General features: G+C 48.3%; 1 protein-coding gene across 1 annotated transcript in view; it reads left to right on the plus strand.

The window, feature by feature from the left end:
* Nucleotides 1-12841: 12841 nt before the first annotated feature.
* The window catches only part of LOC121336338 (ly6/PLAUR domain-containing protein 6B-like), a 34526-nt gene continuing 25210 nt past the window's right edge, over nucleotides 12842-22157 (plus strand). Inside the window, exon 1 of the mRNA XM_041405389.1 lies at nucleotides 12842-12919. Coding sequence (XP_041261323.1) covers nucleotides 12842-12919 — 78 coding nt within the window. The remainder of the gene's footprint in view (nucleotides 12920-22157) is intronic.

Raw genomic sequence — 22157 nt, forward strand, 5'->3', positions numbered from 1 at the left:
TATGTTCAAATATCTTGTGTTTGTCCTTGAGTTTACGTTTCATCGACTTGTTTTCTGGAAAGCAAGGAAAGTTTTAAGCTTGGAAAGACCTTGGCTGATGCATTTTTAAGTTTTGTATTAAACTCAACAAGGGTGAGAGCTGGATTATCCTGAAGATACTGAAAACTTAAAAATAAGTCACCAAAAAAATTTTGCTACAGCAATTCCCGCCCACAGTAAGCCTTGAGTAGCTTTTCAATTTCACCTTATAAAGCCTAACAGACTAAGATGCACATTTGTCTGAAATCTTTATAAATTATAGGATCATGGAACAGTTTGGTTGGAAGGGATTTTAAAGATCAGCTGATTGCACCCCCTGCCATGGCAGGGACACCTTCCACTGTCCCAGGCTGTTCCAAGCCTGGCCTTGGACCCTTCCAGGGATCCAGGGGCAGCCACAGCTTCTCTGGGCACCCTGTGCCAGGGCCTGCCCACACTCCCAGGATTCCTTCCCAATATCCTATCTAACCCTGCCTTAAGGCTTGGAAATAAACAAAACCAAGAATTCTAATTTGAGCACGGTTTTACTCGAAGAACTGTTTCAACAACGGGCGACGAAGGTCCCAAAGAAAAGGGCTCATCAGATTCCCCTCGCTGGAGGAGAAATACCTCACACAACCATGACTGAAGTACTCCTCCACGGGGGGCAAAAAAGAGGGAAACAAGTGGGCAGGATAATCTGAATCTCCCCTTGCTGTGAGTGTTGTCCTCAGTGCGGCGGCGGGAGCCATCGGCTGTGCGGGATGGCAGCGCTGCCCGCGGGGAGCCGCGGGCTGAGGCGCTGCGTGGATTTAGCCCTGTCTAGTTTGTAAAGTGTGTACCGTGTACTGCAGATGTGTATTCTCTGGGCTCTATGTATCTTTACAGTAGTGTTCAATTTAGGAGAAAAAAAAAAAAAAATAGAGAAAAACAAAACAAAAAAAAAAAAAAAAAAAAAAAAAAGAAATAAATGGTGGACACGTTTTGCTGGTAACAAGGGGAAATTTATTATTTTTTTTTTTTGCCATTGCATCAAACGATGCTGAACTGTATTAAACTCTTGATAGCAGACCTGAACCCTCCTCCTCCCCCCAGCCCGTGGAGAGAAGTCTTTTATCTTCGTGCTGAAGTTCTGTCGGAGATGGATGGATACACTGGCAGACTGCATGATGTATCATTCGAAATCCGTTACAGTGGAAAATAAAACTGAACTGAACTCTGCCGTGTGGGCCTGGTGTGACACGGGACAGGGCACTCCGTGCAGCAGGGACAGCTCCCTGTGGCAGGGACAGCACTGAGGGGATGCCTGGAGCTGTGTCCGGGCATGTTCAGGGTGGGTGTCAGGGAAAGGTTCTTCCCCCAGAGCTGGCACTGCCCAGGCTCCCCAGGGAATGGGCACATTCCCAAGAGCTCCAGGAACGTTTGGACAGCGCTGCCAGGGATGCCCAGGGTGGGGTTTTGGGGTGTCTGTGCAGGGCCAGGAGCTGGATCCATGATCCTGTGGGTCCTTCCAGCTGTGGATGTTCCCAGATTCCATGGGGGACCCATTCATTGGAACCACACTCCAAAGCGGGCTGAGTCCACGCTCTGGATTTCAGCTTTCCTTCTGAACCTGTAGACAGTCATTCACAAAATGATAAAATCCCAGACTGCTTTGGGTTGGAAGGGACCTTAAAGCTCATCCCATCCCACCTCTGCCATGGGCAGGGACTCCTTCCACTGTCCCAGGTTGCTCCAAGCCCTGTCCAGCCTGGATTTGGACACTGCCAGGGATCCAGAGGCACTAATCAAAAGATTTGGGTGACTGGAGAATGAACGCAGCAGAGTTTTAATTTTTTCTAATCAATAATTTCATCATCTCTACTACCTCTCCATGGATATATTCCTTCTTCCTCCTCTTTTTCATTAGCCTGGAGGATGACAGGGAGACTCTTCCTTTGTGCATGTATTTCCATTTTTATAGGAATATTACACTCTATGTAAAATTTCGTGTGTCCCTGCCACTTCCCTAAAGTCATACTCGGGAGCTTTAGAAACAGCTTACTTCCAGTAATTATTACTCTGAGCATTTCACAATTAAATCATTACTTTTCTCCTCAGCAATGCAAATTCCAGGTGCTCCAAGGTTTCTGTAGGAATGGATTGCTCTTTTCTTTCTTTTTTTTTTTTTTTTTTTTTTTTTTTTTTTTTTTTTTTTTTTGCTGCTGAGTAGACTCCTAATGAGAATTACGTGGTTTTTGCACCATAAAAACATAAACAGACTTAGAAATTAGTCCAGTAAAATTTGGAGTCGATTGTTAAAAATGATGAATAAATTTTGGATTGTGATAAATGTTGGTATCGCTGCATAAGAGGCACTTCCTCACCCTCTGAGAAGCTCCTGCAGGATGAGGATGGCTCCACCCGGGTAGAAGAGGCTTTCCAGTGGAGATGGTTTATATTAAGGACAGCAGGTGGGAAGTCCAAACATTCCCCAAAAGTCCTGCAGAGGAAGGCAAACACTGCAGGGTGCCAGAGCTCTTTCCATGAGTCAAAAAATATTCACCCTTCAAGATCTCCCCGATAAAGCTCATGCCTGGAGGATGAACTCAATTAGAGAGCAGACGGTTTGCAAGTGTATCCCTACAATTTCGTTTTCGGAATGCGGGATTGCAGCTGTTAATTAACTCTATGAAAACAGCACAAATTACTGTATCCATTTCCAAGATCCACCTTTCGCAAGAGCGCAGGGAAAACAAAGGAATGGGAGCTGCATCCCTAGAAAAAGACCCACCGCAAGGCTGCCGCTGATTCAAACACTTTAAATTTACTTCCCAGCAGAGCTGATCCCAAGGCAAGCCGCGTTTATCCTAAAATGAGAATATCGGTAGCTCGGGATCCAGATCCCTGAGGGTCACCTTGATGCGCTCTGACGGAAAACAGACGCGCGGGTCCCGGGGCAGGGGGTGTCGGGGGGGTTTCAGCTCCAGGGACCCCCGGGAGGTTGGGGAGCAGCCCCCTCTCCCCGCAGGTGTCGGGGTCCCGCCCTGCCCGCAGGTGCCACCGCCCCGGGGGCGGGCACGGCGTGTCCGAGCCGCCCCTCCGCCCCGGCCCCTCCTCCGCCCGCTCCGCCCGCGCGGCCGGGGGCGAACATCCCGCTGTCCTGCTGCTCCCTGTCCCGCTGTCCTGCTGCTCCCTGTCCCGCTGTCCCGTGTCCCGTGTCCCGGCACGGAGGGTGAGTTCGGGGAAGGGGCCCGGGAGGGGAGCGCGGAGCGGGGCGGGCTCGGGGTCGGGGTCGCGCTCCCGCAGCCCCAGGTGATGCTGAACCGCGTCCCTGCCCCGGCGGCAGCGGGCACGGCGAGGTGGCAGCGGAGTCTGGGTGTCCCCAGCCCCACGGGGATTGGACCCGGGGAGGTGGCACCGGAGTCTGGGTGTCCCCAGCCCCACGGGGACTGGAGGGGGGCACTGAAACCTGGGTGTCCCCAGCTCCCGGGGAGGTGGCACCGGAGTCTGGGTGTCCCCAGCCCCACGGGGACTGGAGGGGGGCACTGAAACCTGGGTGTCCCCAGCTCCCGGGGAGGTGGCACCGGAGTCTGGGTGTCCCCAGCCCCACGGGGACTGGAGGGGGGCACTGAAACCTGGGTGTCCCCAGCTCCCGGGGAGGTGGCACCGGAGTCTGGGTGTCCCCAGCCCCACGGGGACTGGAGGGGGGCACTGAAACCTGGGTGTCCCCAGCTCCCGGGGAGGTGGCACCGGAGTCTGGGTGTCCCCAGCCCCACGGGGACTGGAGGGGGGCACTGGAATCAGGGTGTCCCCAGCCCCATGGGGATTGGAGGGTGGCACTGAAACCTGTGTGTCCCCAGCTCCACGGGGAGATGCCACCGGAGTCTGGGTGTCCCCAGCCCCCATGGGGAGTGGGAGGTGGCACTGGAATCTGGATGTTTCCAGCCCCCATGGGGATTGGAGGGTGGCACTGAAACCTGTGTGTCCCCTGCTCCCGGGGACTAGGGGGTGGCACCAGAATCAGTGCCCCAGCCCCACCAGAGGGTGAAGTGGCACTGAAATCTGGGTGTCCCCAGCTCCTGTGGAGTGGGAGGTGGCACTGAAATCAGGGTGTTTCCAGCCCCCACGGGGACGGGGAGGTGGCACCGGAATCTGGGTGTCCCCAGCCCCACCGAAGGGTGAAGTGGCAGTGGAATCTGGGTGTCCCCAGCCCCCATGGGGACGGGGAGGTGGCACTGGAATCTGGGTGTTTCCAGCCCCCATGGGGATTGGAGGGTGGCACTGGAATCTGGGTGTCCCCAGCCCCATGGGGATTGGAGGGTGGCACTGAAACCTGTGTGTCCCCAGCTCCACGGGGAGATGCCACCGGAGTCTGGGTGTCCCCAGCCCCCATGGGGAGTGGGAGGTGGCACTGGAATCTGGATGTTTCCAGCCCCCATGGGGATTGGAGGGTGGCACTGGAATCTGGGTGTCCCCAGCTCCCAGGGACTGGGAGGTGGCACTGAAATCAGGGTGTTTCCAGCCCCCACGGGGACGGGGAGGTGGCACCGGAATCTGAGTGTCCCCAGCCCCACCGAAGGGTGAAGTGGCAGTGGAATCTGAGTGTCCCCAGCCCCCATGGGGACGGGGAGGTGGCACTGGAATCTGGGTGTTTCCAGCCCCCATGGGGATTGGAGGGTGGCACTGGAATCTGGGTGTCCCCAGCTCCCGGGGACTGGGAAGTGGCACTGGAATCAGGGTGTCCCCAGCCCCACGGGGATTGGAGGGTGGCACTGAAACCTGTGTGTCCCCTGCTCCCGGGGACTGGGGGGGTGGCACTGAAATCAGGGTGTTTCCAGCCCCCACGGGGACGGGGAGGTGGCACCGGAATCTGGGTGTCCCCAGCCCCACCGAAGGGTGAAGTGGCAGTGGAATCTGAGTGTCCCCAGCCCCCATGGGGACGGGGAGGTGGCACTGGAATCTGGGTGTTTCCAGCCCCCATGGGGATTGGAGGGTGGCACTGGAATCTGGGTGTCCCCAGCTCCCGGGGACTGGGAAGTGGCACTGGAATCAGGGTGTCCCCAGCCCCACGGGGATTGGAGGGTGGCACTGAAACCTGTGTGTCCCCTGCTCCCGGGGACTGGGGGGGTGGCACTGAAATCAGGGTGTTTCCAGCCCCCACGGGGACGGGGAGGTGGCACCGGAATCTGGGTGTCCCCAGCCCCACCGGAGGGTGAAGTGGCAGTGGAATCTGGGTGTCCCCAGCCCCCATGGGGACGGGGAGGTGGCACTGGAATCTGGGTGTTTCCAGCCCCCATGGGGATTGGAGGGTGGCACTGGAATCTGGGTGTCCCCAGCTCCCGGGGACTGGGAAGTGGCACTGGAATCAGGGTGTCCCCAGCCCCACGGGGATTGGAGGGTGGCACTGAAACCTGTGTGTCCCCTGCTCCCGGGGACTGGGGGGGTGGCACTGAAATCAGGGTGTTTCCAGCCCCCACGGGGACGGGGAGGTGGCACCGGAATCTGAGTGTCCCCAGCCCCACCAGAGCGTGAAGTGGCACCAAAATCTGGGTGTCCCCAGCTCCCACAGAGTGGGAAAGTGTCACTGAAATCAAGACGCCTTCAGCCCCAGCAGTTTTGGGCAGTGGGAGCTGACACCAAAAGAGGGTGTCCCCCGGCCTGCTGGTTTTGGGGAACAGGAGGGAGCACCAAAATCAGCATGTCAGCAGCTGTGGTGGTTGTGGGGAGAAGGAGGTGTCACGGAAAACAGGTGTCACCAACCCTGGCAGTCTTGGGGAGCAGAATGTGGCACCTAAATGAAGTCGTCCCCAGCCACACAGCAAGCAGGAGGTGTCACCAAAACCAGGGTGTCCCCAGCAGCTGTGGCACTGGCAGGAAGGAGGCAGGCTGTGGGAAGCGCTGGGTGTGCAGCGTCAAGTGCCTGGGACCCAGTTCACAGCCTGTGTTTAACAGGTCCCTTGTAAAAGTGCAGTTATTACACATCTCCTGATGATTATAGAGCTGTAAAAAGAGCTGGGCTCCGTGTTCCACAGGTGTGGACGCCAACCTCGGGCTCTTTAGCAGTGGGGCTTCACCGTAGGAAGTGACAGAACGCCGTAAAAATGTACTTAGTGCAGCAAAAACTGTGAGTGAAAAATACAAGCTGCCCACCGTGAAGGCTGCAAGGGAATTTTGGATAAGGGCCTGGAGTGGAAGGACGATGGGGGAATGGCTTCTCACTGCCAGAGGGCAGGGATGGATGGGATTTTGGGAAGGAATTCCTGGCTGGGAGGGTGGGCAGGCCTTGGCACAGGGTGCCCAGAGAAGGTGTGGCTGCCCCTGGATCCCTGGAAGGGTCGAAGGCCAGGTTGGAGCAGCCTGGGATAATGGAAGGTGTCCCTGCCCATGGCAGGGGGTGGACTGGGATGTGTTTAAGGTCCCCCCAACCCAAACCAGCCCGTGATCCTATAAAAGGACATGGGCAGGTGCTGGGATGACTCTGGCAGGTTGGAAAAGCACTGCCTTTGGCGTGGTGTTTTTCTTCAGAATGGACACAGACATCAGGTCCCTATTCCCTACATCCAGCTGCGTATCCTTGTGCTGAATCAGGCTGTAAATCCCTTGGAACAACACCCAGCAGTGGTGTGGGGGACTGGGGGGGATCGTGGGCGCCGAGGGCTCGGTTCTGCACGAGCCCCTGGGTGCTCTGCTGATGCAGGGAGTGAAAACAGTTCTGAAAACAGGAGTGCACGTGGTTCACGCAGACAGAACTGGTTTGCAAGACCCAGCTGGTTGATTCCTGAGGGCAGTCTCAGGAAAATGGGATTGTGTGATTTCCCATCTGTCAGAGGGTAAGGCAGCGAGCCGCCGAGGCAGAGATCAGAGCAGTTGCAGAGCCATGTGCTGCAGCCTCCTCCAGAAATGCCGTGCTGGTAATCCCAGATGCTCAGAGAATGAGTCAAGCTTCTCTCCCTCAATCAACATGTTTTTGTATAAAATCATAAAATATTAAGTGTTGAGATCTCTGTTTCTCAGGTCAGTTTTGAACCTCTAATTTTTCAAGCTTCCTCCGTGACTTTGAGCCTCCCCATTGTCACTCCTCTTCTTGGATGAGTTTCTAAGAAGAGGACAAAAAGATTAAAATGTTTGTGTTTCTCTCCCTCAATCAACGTGTTTTTGTTTAAAAATCATAAAATATTAAGTGTTGAGATCTCTGTTTCTCAGGTCAGTTTTGAACCTCTAATTTTTCAAGCTTCCTCCGTGACTTTGAGCCTCCCCATTGTCACTCCTCTTCTTGGATGAGTTTCTAAGAAGAGGACAAAAAGATTAAAATGTTTGTGATGACAGAGAATAAAGTGTGAGAACACAAAGACCAGCTCAGAGAAGGAGAATTCAGAGCTGCCTCTGTCCCTGTTTTGTGTGTCTGTCCCCTTGCCCAGCCAGGCCCTGTACCTGCAGCGCAGGTGAATTCCAGAGGTAATTGCAGAGGGATGTTTTATGGCACGGAGCAGGGGAGTTGTCCAGGTTGTTCCACAGCTTGGTGACTCATCAACCTTTGCATGGTGATATTTTACTCTTCAGCCAGCCCACAATTAACTCTCTTACCAGAGCTCCCCCTCTTCCCGCCGTGCCTTCCTTGCTTTAAGTCAATTAGTGCTTCCCAGCGTGATAATTGCTCTGCTCCCCGCCAGTGCCATCCTCTCAGTGACATCCCTTCCAGAGGGATAATCTGCAGCCTTTAGCCTCAGCCTGGCTCTGCAGGGCCCTCTCTCTGAGGTTTGACGTCTGGGTGATGCTGGCTGTCAGGAACGAGAGATCCCATAATCGGCTTACACGGGATGGATCCCGCCTGCTGATCCTCTTGGGATGAATTCCCTTTGTCTGGCAGGAGGAGGAGGAGGGAAAGCACGGCCGAGGTGGGGGAGATGTGATCTCTAGGTCAGGGAGGTGATTGCCATTGGCATCCCGAGGTACTGCAAGGAAAATAATCCCTTTTTTTTCCCTTTTCCTGTGCCCTTGAGAGCTCTGTAGGAGAGACTGCTGTGCCTTGTTAACTCAAGGTTGAGGCAGGCTATCCCAATCTCTTCCTGCCTGGTTTTCCATTTTCCCAAGTTTCAGCTGTGGGAGAAGAAAGAGGGAGTATTTCCTTTTATCCTGTTTATGTGATTGTGGTAATTACATAGGAGAACCCTGTCCAGAATCAGGAGTTACAAACTCAGAAGTCCCCAAGTGGAAGATTCCCAACCCATGGAAGATTCCCTTCCCATGGCAGGGGCTTGCAACAAGATGAGCTTTAAGGTCCCTTCCAACCCAAACCCATTCTGTGATTAAAAATTTTTTAAAATAATAATTTTGCTGCATGAAGTCTGACACTTCTGAAAATTCTCCTCTTTATTTTTTCAAAGTCTCTGTTCCTCAATAGTTTAATTCCTTTCCTCAAATCTATTTGCTGGATCTTGTGGACTCAAAGGAAAGGAATGCTTCGGTTATTCCTGTGTGTGCCTCAAAGGCCTCCTGGATGAGCTGCATGTCCAACAGCTCAGAAGTGGTGAAAAGGCACCTTTGATAGTTCCATGCCAATAAACTTCAGAAGGAATTTCAGGTGGCAGCTTTCCTGAAGGATTGAGGTGGATTGAGTGATGCATGAGATGCTGGCGGGTATTTTTCCAGTAATTGCCGGGAGAATCTTTTAGCCTAAATAAGGAAGTTTCACCTGGGCTTTGCCCATGATTTCAGCAGATGTTTGATCACCAGGATGGTCATTCCAAGGGCCAGATGCTGGAGGCCAGCTTGGACAGGGCTTGGAGCAGCCTGGGACAGTGGAAGGTGTCCCTACCCGTGGCAGAGGGTGCAGTGGGATTAGTTTAAGGTCCCTTCCAACCCAAACCATCCTGGGATTTTGTGATTTTCAGTGAAGGCTCAGGATAACTGTTGGCATTCCTTGCTTTCTTTCTGTGCCCATGAGCAGGGAGCACGAGCTACGATCCAACAAAACGAGATTGGGATTTCTTGCCTGAAGCCTGAGGCTTTTTGATGTGCTTGGGTTGAACTAGAGGCTTTGGCTTTGGACCGAACTGGGGGTAAAATGGTTTTTATTTGGGTTTTGCTTTGATGTTCAAACAAATCTGAACTGTTGTGTGAAAGCTGTTTGGAATAAACTTACGAACCCCGTGGCTGATATCATCTTATAGGTCTGGAAAAAGGGCAGTAAAGGATCAGAACCTGAGGGTTTGTGTTTAAAAAACCCCAAAGAATCATCCTGGAATGGTTTGGGTTGGAGGGGCCCTTAAAGCTCATCCCATTCCCAGCAATTCTCCTGGGGCTTGTACAGGTGGCAGAGGCAGAACCCAGTCCTGCCCTCACTGCTCTGCAGGGAAAATTGTGGTTTCTTAAATTCCGTGTTTTCACTGCCCAGCTCTCAATCCAGGGAAAGGCCCACTCCATCCTTCATTTTCATCCTTCATTATCTTGCATTTTGTGTAAAAGGAGTACATGTTAAAAAACAAAGTGGGAAGAGATCCTTGCAACAACGGGGTGAAAAATCAGGTGTATAAATAGATTGGACATTCTGCTTCTTCAAAATGTTGAAATAGAGTTGTTCTCACACTCTTAATTAGTTTTGCCCATAAATTAGTGTGTCTTTGAGAACAATTGTCTTTCCTATGTCAAAATGTCTGTGTTTTCCTATAAAGAAATGTGTTTTTCTTCCTTGTAACCCAGTTACACGATTATTTCCAAATGTTAGGGAAGCTAAGACTGAAATCCTTCAGCCTGCCTACATTTATATGGATGAAGAGTTAACAAGTTGTAGGAGCAGCCTTGCCCTAGGTTTAAGTGCAAGATATTGTAATTTTTGTCCATCCTTTCTAATATAACAGGCAAAAAACCTGTGTGAAACACCATCTTTAGTGGTATCACAACAATTCCTTCCATGGTGGCCCCATGGAACTTTTCACCCCTTCAATCCCTGCTACAGAGCGCAGGGCTGATGTTGGAACTGTGGTTACTGAGAATTTTACATTTTTTATATTGATAGGTATTGATTTTTAAGAGAATATTGTGTTTGATTTGAGGCTGTAGAGAAACCATTATAGAGAACACTTTTAAAAATAGACATGTATGTGTTAATTGTTGTCATAGTATTTATACCTGGTCTATTTCAGTATATCTGACAGGGATTTAACAAAGCTCTCAGAACAGTGTCCATAATTCAGACAGGAGGGGTTCTGTTGGAACCCTGGTGCTGGGAATTTCAGAGTTTCTGTGCTGCCAGGTGCTGACCCCCAGGAGAACACTGCACTGACCTGAGGCCCTGGAGAACCTTCCAAAATGGAATGAGAGAACTGGGATTGTGGCTGTGCAGTTTGGATAGAAGTGTGTGATATCACAGGGTGGAGAACAGAGTTTAGGGTTTAGAATATAGTGATATATAGGGAGCAAGATGGAGGCTTTAGGGTAGAGGCTGGTCCTTCTTCATCTTCTTTTCCTTCTTCACCTTCTTCTTCACTTTCTTCTCCATGGGTTTGGGTGGTTTTGTATAATTGGATAAAAAGTCCACACTGCAGGCATGGGTGGTTGGTTATTGGGTTAAAAGTGAAAATAATTGAGGCGTCATTTCTTAATTGGACAGTTTATCCTTTAAATGCCTTGTAGAGAGAGACACAGCCCCATTTTTAGTGTGTCAGAGTGAAGTGCTGCATTGTGAGACTGTGACAGAGATAAGAACTGATAAACACCTGAGTCCCAACAAGAAATACCCTCTCACACATTTAATCCCGACCTTACAAAAACCCCCAAAGGATCCAGGCAGGCTGAAGCTGTTCGGGGCTGGAAGGAGCTGCCATCCCAGCCTGGCTCCTCCAGGAGCTGCCTCTGGCTCTGGGGAGTTCCTGGTGCTCCAGGGCGCTTTTCCACCCTCCCTTCCTCACCTCCCCACTGGGGCCAGTCAGAAGCAGCAAGGCAGACACCAGATAATCTCCCCAGCCCTGGGGATGTGCCCTGGAGGGTGGTGATTACCTGCTCAGGAGTCTAAACACGCAGATGGGAGCACTTAGCACTTAGCGTCATCTAATCCCTTTTTCTTTCTTTTTTTTTTTTTTTTTTTTGGAAAAATGCTGCCCCAGTTTTGTCCTGATGTGAAGAAACCTGTTGTGGCAAATTGCACTAATTCAGAGCTCAGCTTAGCAGACTGAAATGGAGCTAATAGCTCAGAGAGAAGCACAGCCAGGGGCCTCGTGTGCCTCCAGAGTGCCTCAAACCTTATTTTCAGGGCCTGGTTCGGGTTAAATGTCATTTAAGGCTGGGCTTGAGGTGTTTTGGTGCTCGGGATGTGAAGAGTTTTCATGTGTTAAGTGGGGGGCTTGGGGACTGTGGCTGCTCCTTCTTTCAGCTGGCAGCTAAGAAAATCCATTTTATGGAATATCCAGAGCTGGAAGGACCCACAGGATTGTGGATCCAGCTCCTGGCCCTGCAAAGACCCCCCAAAATCCCACTCTGGGCATCCCTGGGAGTGCTCTCCAAACCCTCCTGGAGCTCTTGGGAATGTGCCCATTCCCTGGGGAGCCTGGGCAGTGCCAGCACCCTCTGGGGGAGAACCTTGCCCTAAAATTCACCCTAAATCTGCCCTGGCACAGCTCCAGCTGCTCCCTGGGTCATGAGATGGGAGCTGTCCCTCAGGAGGAGGCTCCAGGCTGGGATGAGGCTGCCCTCAGTCTTTTCCCCAGGCTGGACACACCAAAGTCTCTTTGCCTGTGGTTTGTCTGGTAACATTCCAAATCCACAGCACAGAAGGGAAAAATTCTTTCCGTTTCAGGAAGGACTTTTGCTGTGGGTTTTTTATGTTTTTTTATGGCTTTTCCTTGGTTTTTCCTTTCAGAGCATCAGGTGCACGCTCAGGTCCCAGCACTGCTGTTTTCTGGCTGGGATCCTTTTTCCCTTGGAAGTTCACTGTCTCCATCTGTTGTACCTGGCTGGAGAAATGAAACATCTTCCCAGGCTCATCCTTGTTCCTGTAATTCCCACCTTGGACTGTGTGGGATAATCCCCTCCTGTTTCATTAGCAGCTGCTGGATCCCAGCTGTCCAGGAAAACGTGGCTGCTCCAAAACTGGAGTTTGCTCCCAGGGCAGCTCCTGTGCCCATGCTTTAAAACCAAGCCTACACTCCAAAACCCCAAAAATTAAGATTACAGTGGTGCCTCCCTCTTTGGGAAGGTTTAGGGCAGCTCATCTGCCTCACGTGGATGTAGAGTCAAATCCAAGGGTGTTTATATCAATATATAAAAAGGAATGTCCAGTTTATTAATAAGACCCAACAGCAGAGATTCTGCAGAAGTCAAGGAAGCAGAATGTCCAAGCAAGCCCAGGAGATCCTGGCACTGCAGCTGCTCCTCTGGGATATCCATTTTTGGGGCTGAGGAATCTCCCCGTGCAAAGCTAATTCCAGCCTGGGGCTGCTTTCTGTTCCTCATAATTATTTTATTTTTCTGAGATTCTTGCGACACTGCCTGATACCAATCTAGTGTGATAACATTGAAAATCCACAGCACAGAAAGGAAAAATTCTTTCTGTTTCAGGAAGGACTTTTTCTGTGGGCTTTTATGTTTCATTTTGTTGTTTCTTTATTTCAGCTTTTATTTATTTGTGTGTATATATATATATACATGTAAATATATGTGTGTGTATATATATACACGTATAGATATTAAATTATATATATATATATATATACACATATATAAATTGTCTCTATAACATTTCAGAATTTTCTTTTTGGCTTCATTTCTTCAAATGAAGAAACAGAAATTCCTATCTTTCCTATCCTTCCCTGTTACAATTCTCACATTTGGAGAGATTTGTGAAACCATGGCTAAAAAATTGACCGTGGCACCAATGATCTCCAATGGAGAAAACCTTAAAATAGATGTTTATAAAATTCATGAGGTATCAAAGAGCTGCAGATTTACAGCTGATCTGCACAGACTTGAAAATCTCTTTTCTGTGAAGCAATAAGTGAAGTTAATAATTACAGCCCAATTAGACCAGGAGAGTGATGTGTGGAGCCAGGTAGGATTTCTCCTTCACTGGTTACAGGAAATGAGAGATTTGGGGTGCAGGGCTGTGAGTGTCCTTTGACCTGCACGCTCTACTACAGGTGGACAAAATACTCAGAGTAGTGAGGTTTTGGTTGAACCATCCTGCTCATTTAGCTGAAATCTGCGGTTTTTTCCTTTAGGAGGCAGAGATGAAGGGCTGTCATTGCCTCCTCGAGTGCCCCAGGCTCTGTGAACTCTGTGCTAAATCAAATGGAATTTGGGGCTTCCACTGTCCCAGAGTGCTCCAGCCTGGCCTTGGGCACTTCCAAGGATCCAGGAGCAGCCACAGCTTCCCTGGGAATTCCAGCCCAGCCAGGAATTCCCAGTTCCCAATCTCCCATCCATCCCTGCCCTCTGGCAGTGGGAGCCATTCCCTGTGTCCTGTCCCTCCCTCCCATGGAAATCATTTCTCTCCATATTTCCTGCAGCTCCTTTAGGTGCTGGAAGGCCACAGTGAAGTCACCCCAAATCTTCTCCTCTCCAGGCTGAGCATTGCCAACTCCCTCAGCCTTTCCTCGTGGGAGAGGTGCAGGATAGTCCTTGTGGATCCCTTCCAAGTCAGGATATTGTAACCAAACAGATGAAATTTTCAAAATCAGGACATAGCAGTTTACATTATTTATGGATTTGTCTTGTAGGGAATCAAACCACAGCTCCTTTGTTTTTGTTGTTTTTGTCCCTTTGTGTCCCTCCTTGCCAGCTGCAGTCACTCCTGCCTGTGGCATTGATTGTTTTGAACCAGCTCCTCACATTTATTTATCCCTCCCACCCACCCACCTGCCAGGTCTGGGAGCCTCAGTTCCTGAGCTGTTGTGAATTCTCCAGGGAATGCTGGAGCAGCCTTGACTCCCTTTCCTGACCAGCCCTGGCTCAGAAATGCCCTGGTGGTTTGACAAATGGTGGCTGGCTGGTGGCAAAGTATTGTTTGCTGTGGTTTGAAGCCACATTTCAGAGGTAGAGAAAAATATATCACTTAAACTTCCCAGCAGAGGAGGAAAAGGCCTTTGTTCACATATTTCAGTGCCACAGGATTTATTTTCCCCTGGCAGAACTTGGTGAGCCCTCCAAGAGCAAGTTCCATAACAGGATAATAATGAGATGTGGATTTTTGATACAGAGAAGTTTCTTTCCTCTTCTTCTTTTTACCAAAAGGCACACGGGGTAACTGAAGTCACATCAGACACTTTAAATGCATTTTTGCTGGGTTATGTAACAAATGAAAGGAGCAGAATTTGTCTTTCTGCATCAGAATTTGGTGCATCGACTGGAGCCAGCTGGGACAGCAGATCTGATCTGATCAAAGGCATTTTCCACTTCATTTCCATACCTTATCTTGTCTGTCTCAGCAATAAAACCTGAGGATTTGGTCTTTCCAAAGAGGGTTTTTACTCAGGGAATGGTCAGGCATTGATGTGCTGCTGGGAGAGGATGAGTGATTGCCTTTTGCTCTTGTTTTATTTTAAATAATTTTTTAAAACTGCATTCTGCAATGGGATATTTTTGTCCCATAACTGATCACCCGAACCTCTTACTTTGTATTTAGGCTGCTCTTGGGTTTTCAGACCTCAGACTCTCACCCCTTCCTTGCAAAAGGCCTTTCAAGGCTTCAGGAATTGCAGCTGTGGGGTGGGACGGTGCCTCCCCAGAAGCTGGATGACAGAACAGCCCTGGGATTGAAAGGAGCTGTGTTTTCCCTTCCTTTTCAAAAAGCCCAGGGCAAACAGCAGCTCCTCTGATGCCTGAATTCTATGAAAAAATACCCCAAGAGCTGCAGCGTGGCTCAGGTTTTAACCTCAGGTCAGCAGCTGGAGTCAGAGCTCTGTAAAATCCGTGCAGGAATACCACAGGAGTGGGAGCAGAGAGCCAGGAAGGACCAGGGCCACTTGGAGCTGGTTTTTAGGGTTGTTCTGTCTTGGAAAAAACCTGTCCTGTGGTGTCCAAACCCCAGAAAATGTCACTGGACACGTGAATTTATTTATTCACACACCCTTTGTGTGCCAGGGGAAGCACAGTTAGGGACAACCCTGGGATTTCAAGGCTGGGTGCTGTCAGTGATGGAGACAGAGAAGACTGGCAGGTGATCAGAATCCAAATTTATTGTGGGCTACCAATGCTGATCCACCGTTTTGGGAGCCTGGTAATGGTTACTGCATTGACTGGGTTAAAATCACATACACAAACTTGTGCATTTGAAACTTCTCTTGCTTGCAGAGTTTAATGACATTTTCTTTTTCTGGTAAACCAGTCTGGTTTAATCTTCTTGCAATCTTGATTTAATTCTCCAAGTTCTGTTTGCTCTTGCCAAGGCATTTTGTCTGTCAAATCTCTGATGTTAACCAGGTCCAAAGTCCATCATCTCTCTTGTATGTCCCAGTATCCCAACAGATATTACTGAGATTTTACACTCAGTTTTTACATAAATTTTGAACAATTTTTCAGTCTATAGACACAGACATCTATCTACACTTGGAGCTGGTTTTCAGGGTTGTTCTGCTTCGGGGAAAAAAAAAAAAAAAACAACCTGTGCTGTGGTGTCCAAACCCCAGAAAATGTCCTTGGACACGTGAATTTATGGATGAACACCCTTTGTGTGCCAGGGGAAGCACAGTTAGGGACAACCCTGGGATTTCAAGGCTGGGGGGATGCACTGTGGACAACCCAGAGGTACCCTGCAGATGATTTTAGGCAGCACAGGAAGAGTTTCCTCTCCTTTCCTTGCCTGGGGCAGCCCTGAGAGGAGAACTGGGGAATGAATTCAGCGATTGCTCTGGTGCAAAACCAGCAGCACTAAAACACAACCCTGGTGGCAAAGCCCAAATGCCCCAGCTCAAATCTCGCTTTTTTTACCTGATCACTGCAGAGAAAACTGAAGCAGCTTTACAGCAACACCTGGGCTGAAAGCAGGGCTTGAAAGGATTTTTTTTTCTGCTTTTTTGTATAACTAAGAAACAGGAACAGCTCAAGAGTTGCGCTGTGGCTGCTTTTAGCTGTGTTGACTTTAAAATTGTCTGGAGTGCCAAGTTTCATGTTTCACCTCCCGCATGTGCCCGGACATGTGGTTTAGCACATTATCCCCAACCACTGCAGCCTTTTTTTTTTTTGTGGGAGCACCGCAGGAAAAACGGGGCAGTGCGGTGGCAGGGAAAGCAAAGCATTCCCTCCCCAGCCACAGTGGATTATCTGGGGAATAATAAACTGATAACATTCCTCAGGCACAGCAAAACCCTCTCAAAGGCACAGGGGAAAAAAAAAAAAATAAAGCACAAAGCGATTTAAATGTGAATTGTAGCATCAACACCTCACCTGTTACAGGCACAGGGAGACAGTCCATGATCTTATCTAGGGTGGTTAACCACAGGCAGGGTTGTAAACATGGATTTAACCAGTTAAGACAATCCTGACAATGCAGGGAAGATCTCGGCTCCCTTTATTTTGGCAGCTAAGCACGCAAGTAAAAATTCCTTTGGCAATTAAACGTTCTTCTTAGAAGAGTTTATTGTGTAATCGCTTCACTGTGGTGGTTAAACTACTCACAAAGCCACATAGAGAAATGTATTTTTAATAAATATATATATATAATATTTACTAATAAATCTATATTATATATAGAAATAATATATTTCATACAATACATAACATACTTTCATATTTTTATACTCTTATATACTTTTTATATTTAAATAAATATGTACTTTTAAATTTTTATACATTTCTTTTATATTTTTATACTTTTATATACTTTTTCTATTTTTAATAAATATACACTTTGCACTTAGCTGGGTATTAACTGAGAAGAAAAAACCTGGCTTCTATCCACACAGAAGAAAGGAAACTTTCTGTGGGAAGAGAGCTACAAATTGGATTTTCTGCCTCCTCACAGAGGCAACACCACATTTTTGGCAATATTAAAGAAAATGGGGCTATGGGTTTGAAATCCCCAAACCCTAGAAATGACATTATCTATTCTGAGAAGTCACCAAGCATCCACAGAACTCCACAATTAGAGTACCCAGGTGGAATAACATTCATAAAACAGCATTCATAAAATCAGATAAAATGCAGATTGGCAATATTATGTACCCCAAGTCTGAGTGATTACTCAAATAGATCCTGAAATAGCCTGGATTTTTGGATTAAACACAACCTGGTAACCAACTGGAACTAACCTGGTAACCCCACAGCTCATCCTTCCCAAGATCCCCAGGCCTCAGGTCAACCCAAAAGCCAATTTTTCCCCTCATTCCCAAATTCTCCTCTCAGAGCTGTCCCAGAATTAAAGCAGGGCTGCTCCAAGCAAGGAAAGGAGAGGACACTCTTCCTCCTCCCTCTGTGCTGCCAAAAAAATCATCTGCTAGGCACCTCTGGGTTCTCCACCCAGCCTTCAAAATCCTATTTTCAAAATCCAACCCTATTAGGATTGTCCCTAATTGTGCTTCCCCTGGCACACAAAGGGTGTTCATCAATAAATTCACGTGTCCAGTGACATTTTCTGGGGTTTGGACATCACAGAACAGGACTGTTCCCCAAGGCAGAACAACCCTGAGAACAAGCTCCAAGTGCAGATAGATGTCTGTGTCTATAGACTGAAAAATTGTTCAAAATTTATGTAAAAACTGAGTGTAAAATCTCAGTAATATCTGTTGGGATACTGGGACATACAAGAGAGATGATGGACTTTGGGCCTGGTTAACATCAGAGATTTGACAGACAAAATGCCTTGGCAAGAGCAAACAGAACTTGGAGAATTAAATCAAGATTGCAAGAAGATTAAACCAGACTGGTTTACCAGAAAAAGAAAATGTCATTAAACTCTGCAAGCAAGAGAAGTTTCAAATGCACAAGTTTGTGTATGTGATTTTAACCCAGTCATTGCAGCAACCATTACCAGTCTCCCAAAACAGTGGATCAGCTTTGGTAGCCCACAATAAATTTGGATTCTGATCACCTGCCAGTCTTCCCTGTCTCTCTCCATCACTGACAGCACCCAGCCTTGAAATCCCAGGGTTGTCCCTAACTGTGCTTCCCCTGGCACACAAAGGGTGTGTGAATAAATAAATTCACGTGTCCAGTGACATTTTCTGGTGTTTGGACACCACAGGACAGGTTTTTTTTCCAAGGCAGAACAACCCTAAAAACCAGCTCCAAATGTAAATATATGTCTGTGTCTATAGACTGAAAAATGGTTTAAAATTTATGTAGAAATTGAGTATAAAATCTGTTAAAAATTAATTCCCAGCAGTCACATGAGGTAGGCAGATGAGGAGTTTGTCCTCTAACAGAATGGAGCTCATTGCAGGTTGTTCTGCAGAAGAAATCTGTAAAATTATAAACTTTGCAACTGTGGAGTAAAGTTCTGATGTATTTCCATTTGAAACTAACATTTAAATCAAGGATTTTCTTCTGAGCACCTGCAGGATTTGATCATCCCCCAGACAAAGGCAGGAGTAGGAATTGTGTGGATTGTGGCAAGTGTCTTTCACTTTCATCCCTCCACTTTCTTGCAGCTTTTTGATGTTTTCTTCGTGTACTTTGCCAGATCATTTGATTCGGGATTTACATTTCTTTGCTCGGCCTCGGCACCTGATTTCTAGACAGAGGAGGAACAGCTGGGCTGGGATCTGTTCCAAAATCCCTGGATGGAGAATGCTGCCTCCCATGGCATGGGGATAATTTTGGGATTGTCTTTGTTTTTAAAGGTGCTGCCCCACTGGAAACTCGAGGTTCAGACCTGAGTGAAAAGTGATTTATTTGGAGCTACTGAATGAGGAGGCCCAGCTCTCCTGGCTGAAGCAAAATTCATTTATTTCTGTATTCATATGGGATAAAGCAATCCAAAAAGCACAAATCCTGTGAGGCGCAGATGGGGGATCCAGGAAGGGGCTGGAGAATCCCTGAGGGAGCTGGGAAGGGGCTCAGCCTGGAGCACAGGAGGATCCCCAGGGATCTTTTCCCTCTCTGGAATTCCCTGCCAGGAGGGCACAGCCGGGGGGTCGGGCTCTGCTCCAGGGAACAGGGACAGGAGCAGAGGGAACGGCCTCAAGCTTCACCAGGAAGGGTTTAAATTGGATTTTGGGGAAATTCCTTCATGGAAAGGGTGCTCAGGTGGAGCAGCACCCCATCCCTGCAGGGATTTCACAGCCCTGTGGGTGTGACTTGGGGACATGGGACAATGCTGGGAATGGTTGGACTCGATGCTCTGAGAGGGATTTTCTTTCCATCCTTGACAATTCCAATTTTTGTTCCACATCACTAAATTAGCCTGGGTTTCCTGGAGCACCATTCCCTTGGTGGCTTCTCTGCTGTGCCTTATTCCCATGGTATTTTATTTCTCTCCATGATGGATTTGGACCCAGTCCTTGTGGGATTTGGCTCCCTGCTGGGAGGATTCCTGATGGGAGATGCCTGGCAAATTCCCAGCTCCTGCTGTTCCCACAGGCAGCCTGGAAATGGGTGGGGCTGAGCAGAGGAGAAGCACCAAAGGTACAAAACTGAGATTGCCTGCTGGAATGGCAGCTGATCAAAGGGAAATCTATAAAATGAGCAGTAAAGTTCCTTTGAAAGTTTCAGGTTTACTCATTTTACTACTGCAGGAAGATGTAATGTAGATACAAGGAAAACATGGGTTTGTGTGGGGAATATGGGATTTATTCTCTGGAAAAGGAGATAAGGGGAAATCCCTTCAGGATTTTTCTGACAACTGTGCTCCTACGAATGGGTTGTTTTCTTCTGGGAAAATTTTAAACTCTTGTTTATTTGGGTTTCTTTACCTGAGTTGTTTCCTTTCTGCATCAAGGATGCAGTAGTTAATCAGCTTCTGAGTCTGATTGGAGGAGGGTTAATTGTTAATCAGCATCAGCAGATGCTGAACTCATTTGGTGAAATGCATTTTCCCTGCATGTCTTTAACAATCTGCTCTGATAGACATGCCTGAGCTCATTTGGTGAATTTTCCCTGCATGTCTTTAACAATCTGCTCTGATAGACATTGATTATCCAGCTCTGCCGTGTGCCTGAATCCACGAAATCTCTGATGCATTTTGAAAGCAGTCCTTAAAATAGCAGTGAAATCCAGGAAATGCCACGTGGGACCCTAAAACCGGATAGCTCTGCCGTGTGCCTGAATCCACAAAATCTGATGCATTTTGAAAGCAGCCCTTAAAATAGCAGTGAAATCCAGGAAATGCCACGTGGGACCCTAAAACCGGAGTTTGGGATTCTTTACTGCTAGCAGGGAATCCACAGCAGCTGTCAGGGGCCTCCTTCTACCTGTGGGAAGCTGCCTGGGGCTGTGGAGAGGGAGGAGAGGGAAAAAAAAACTTTTAAAACCACCTCTCTCTGGAAATAGGGAGCTTTATTCTGCTTTACCAGAGGCGTTGGTGCTGACTGGGAATGCAGATGTTTTATATGCCACAGTCACTGGATAAAAGAGCTGATAAAGGGAAACAAAGCCTGGAATGCAGCTCCTCCTCCTCCTCCTCCCAGGTGATGCTGGGGTTTCTGTGGAGTTTGGAGAATTTTTGGGGTGTGTGTGGAGGCTTTTTGTGTGGATGTGGTGTTTTGCTGTGTGTGTGTGAGCGTGGAATCTTTTTGGGGCTGTGTGTGGAGCCTTTCTCTGTGTGTTTCTCTGTGAATGTGTCTTTCTGTGTGTAGTCTGTGTGAATGTGGAATATTTTTGGGGGTGTGTGGAGCATTTCTGTGTGTGTTTCTCAGTGTGGGTGTGATTTCTGTGTGTGTCTTTCTGGGAGTTTTTGTGTGAGTGGGGTATTTTGGGGTGTGTGTGAGGTCTCTGTGTGTGTTTGAGTGTGAATCTTTCAGAGTCTTTCTGTGTGTCTGTGTCAGTTTTTCTGCATGTGTATTTCTTCATGGGTTTGCTCTAAGCCTGTCTGTGTCAGTTTTTCTGTGTGTGTGAGTCTGTGTGGGTGTCTTGTTGTGTGATGGGGTCATTTTGTGAGTGTCTTCCTCTGTGTTTGTGTGTGATTTCTGCGTGTGTGTGTTTGCGTGTGTGATTTCTCTGTGTGTGTGATTTCTGTGTGTGATTTCTCTGTGTGTGTTTGTGTGTGTGTGATTTCTGTGTGATCTGTGTGTGTGATTTCTCTGTGTGTTCTGTGTGTGTGATTTCTCTTTGTGTTCTGTGTGTGTGATTTCTGTGTGTGACAGACTCAGAGAATGACACCCACACTGACTTTCTGGCTATGAGTGAGAGGTTTTCTGTGTGTGAGTCTTTGTGTGCATCTCTGTGCCTGTGTGTTTCTTTCTCTGTGTGTTTTTCTTAGTGGGGCTTTGTGTGGATCAGTGCTGGGAATGGTTTGACTCCATGATCTGAGAAGGATTTTCCATCCTGAACAATTCCAATCTTTATTCCACATCACTAAGATTAGCCTGGGTCTCCTGGAGCACCATTCCCTTGGTGGCTTCTCTGCCTTATTCCCACCTGTATGCGTGACTTTCTTTTTTTGTGCGTATCTTTCATGTGACTTTCTGTGGGTGTCTTTTTGCATGAATTTTTCTCTGTGTGTGATTCTCTCTGTGTTTCTGGACCCTTCCTGTTTGCAGGGTGGATCTTTGTTGTTCCCTACAAGTTGTCTCAGCTTCCGTAAATAAATTCCTATAATTATATTATTTATTTATATTCCTATAAATAGGAATTTATTCCATGGTGCTTGATGGAACACTTCTTTGGAGAAACCACATAAATCCAGGAGGAATTCCCTCACATCTCCCACACCTGAGTGTTGTTTAACTCCTTTGAGTGGAGCTCCCAGGAGGGGCAGAGCCCCTACACCAGTTATTCCCTCCCCTCCTGATGCCTCAGGTTTTAGCTTTTATATTTTTCAGACCCTGTGCTGCTTTAGTGTAAAAGGGATAATGTTTAAGGGATGGTGAGCTCTGTGCACAGAGCAGGGACACAAAACAATTCCTGCTCCAGCTGGGCACCAAGGACAAATGATCCAAATCTCAGCCCAGGAGCACAAACCCCGTGGGCTGCAGAGAGAAAAACAAGCAGGATGGGAGTGCAGGGGCTGAGCTGGAATTGGACACTGAACTGCAATGTGCACATGGAGCAGAGCTGATCCCAGGGAGAGACCC

Source organism: Onychostruthus taczanowskii, unplaced genomic scaffold (genome assembly GCF_017590055.1).
Source record: "Onychostruthus taczanowskii isolate IOZ18803 unplaced genomic scaffold, ASM1759005v1 scaffold10, whole genome shotgun sequence".
In the NCBI taxonomy this organism is placed as follows: Eukaryota; Metazoa; Chordata; class Aves; order Passeriformes; family Passeridae; genus Onychostruthus; species Onychostruthus taczanowskii.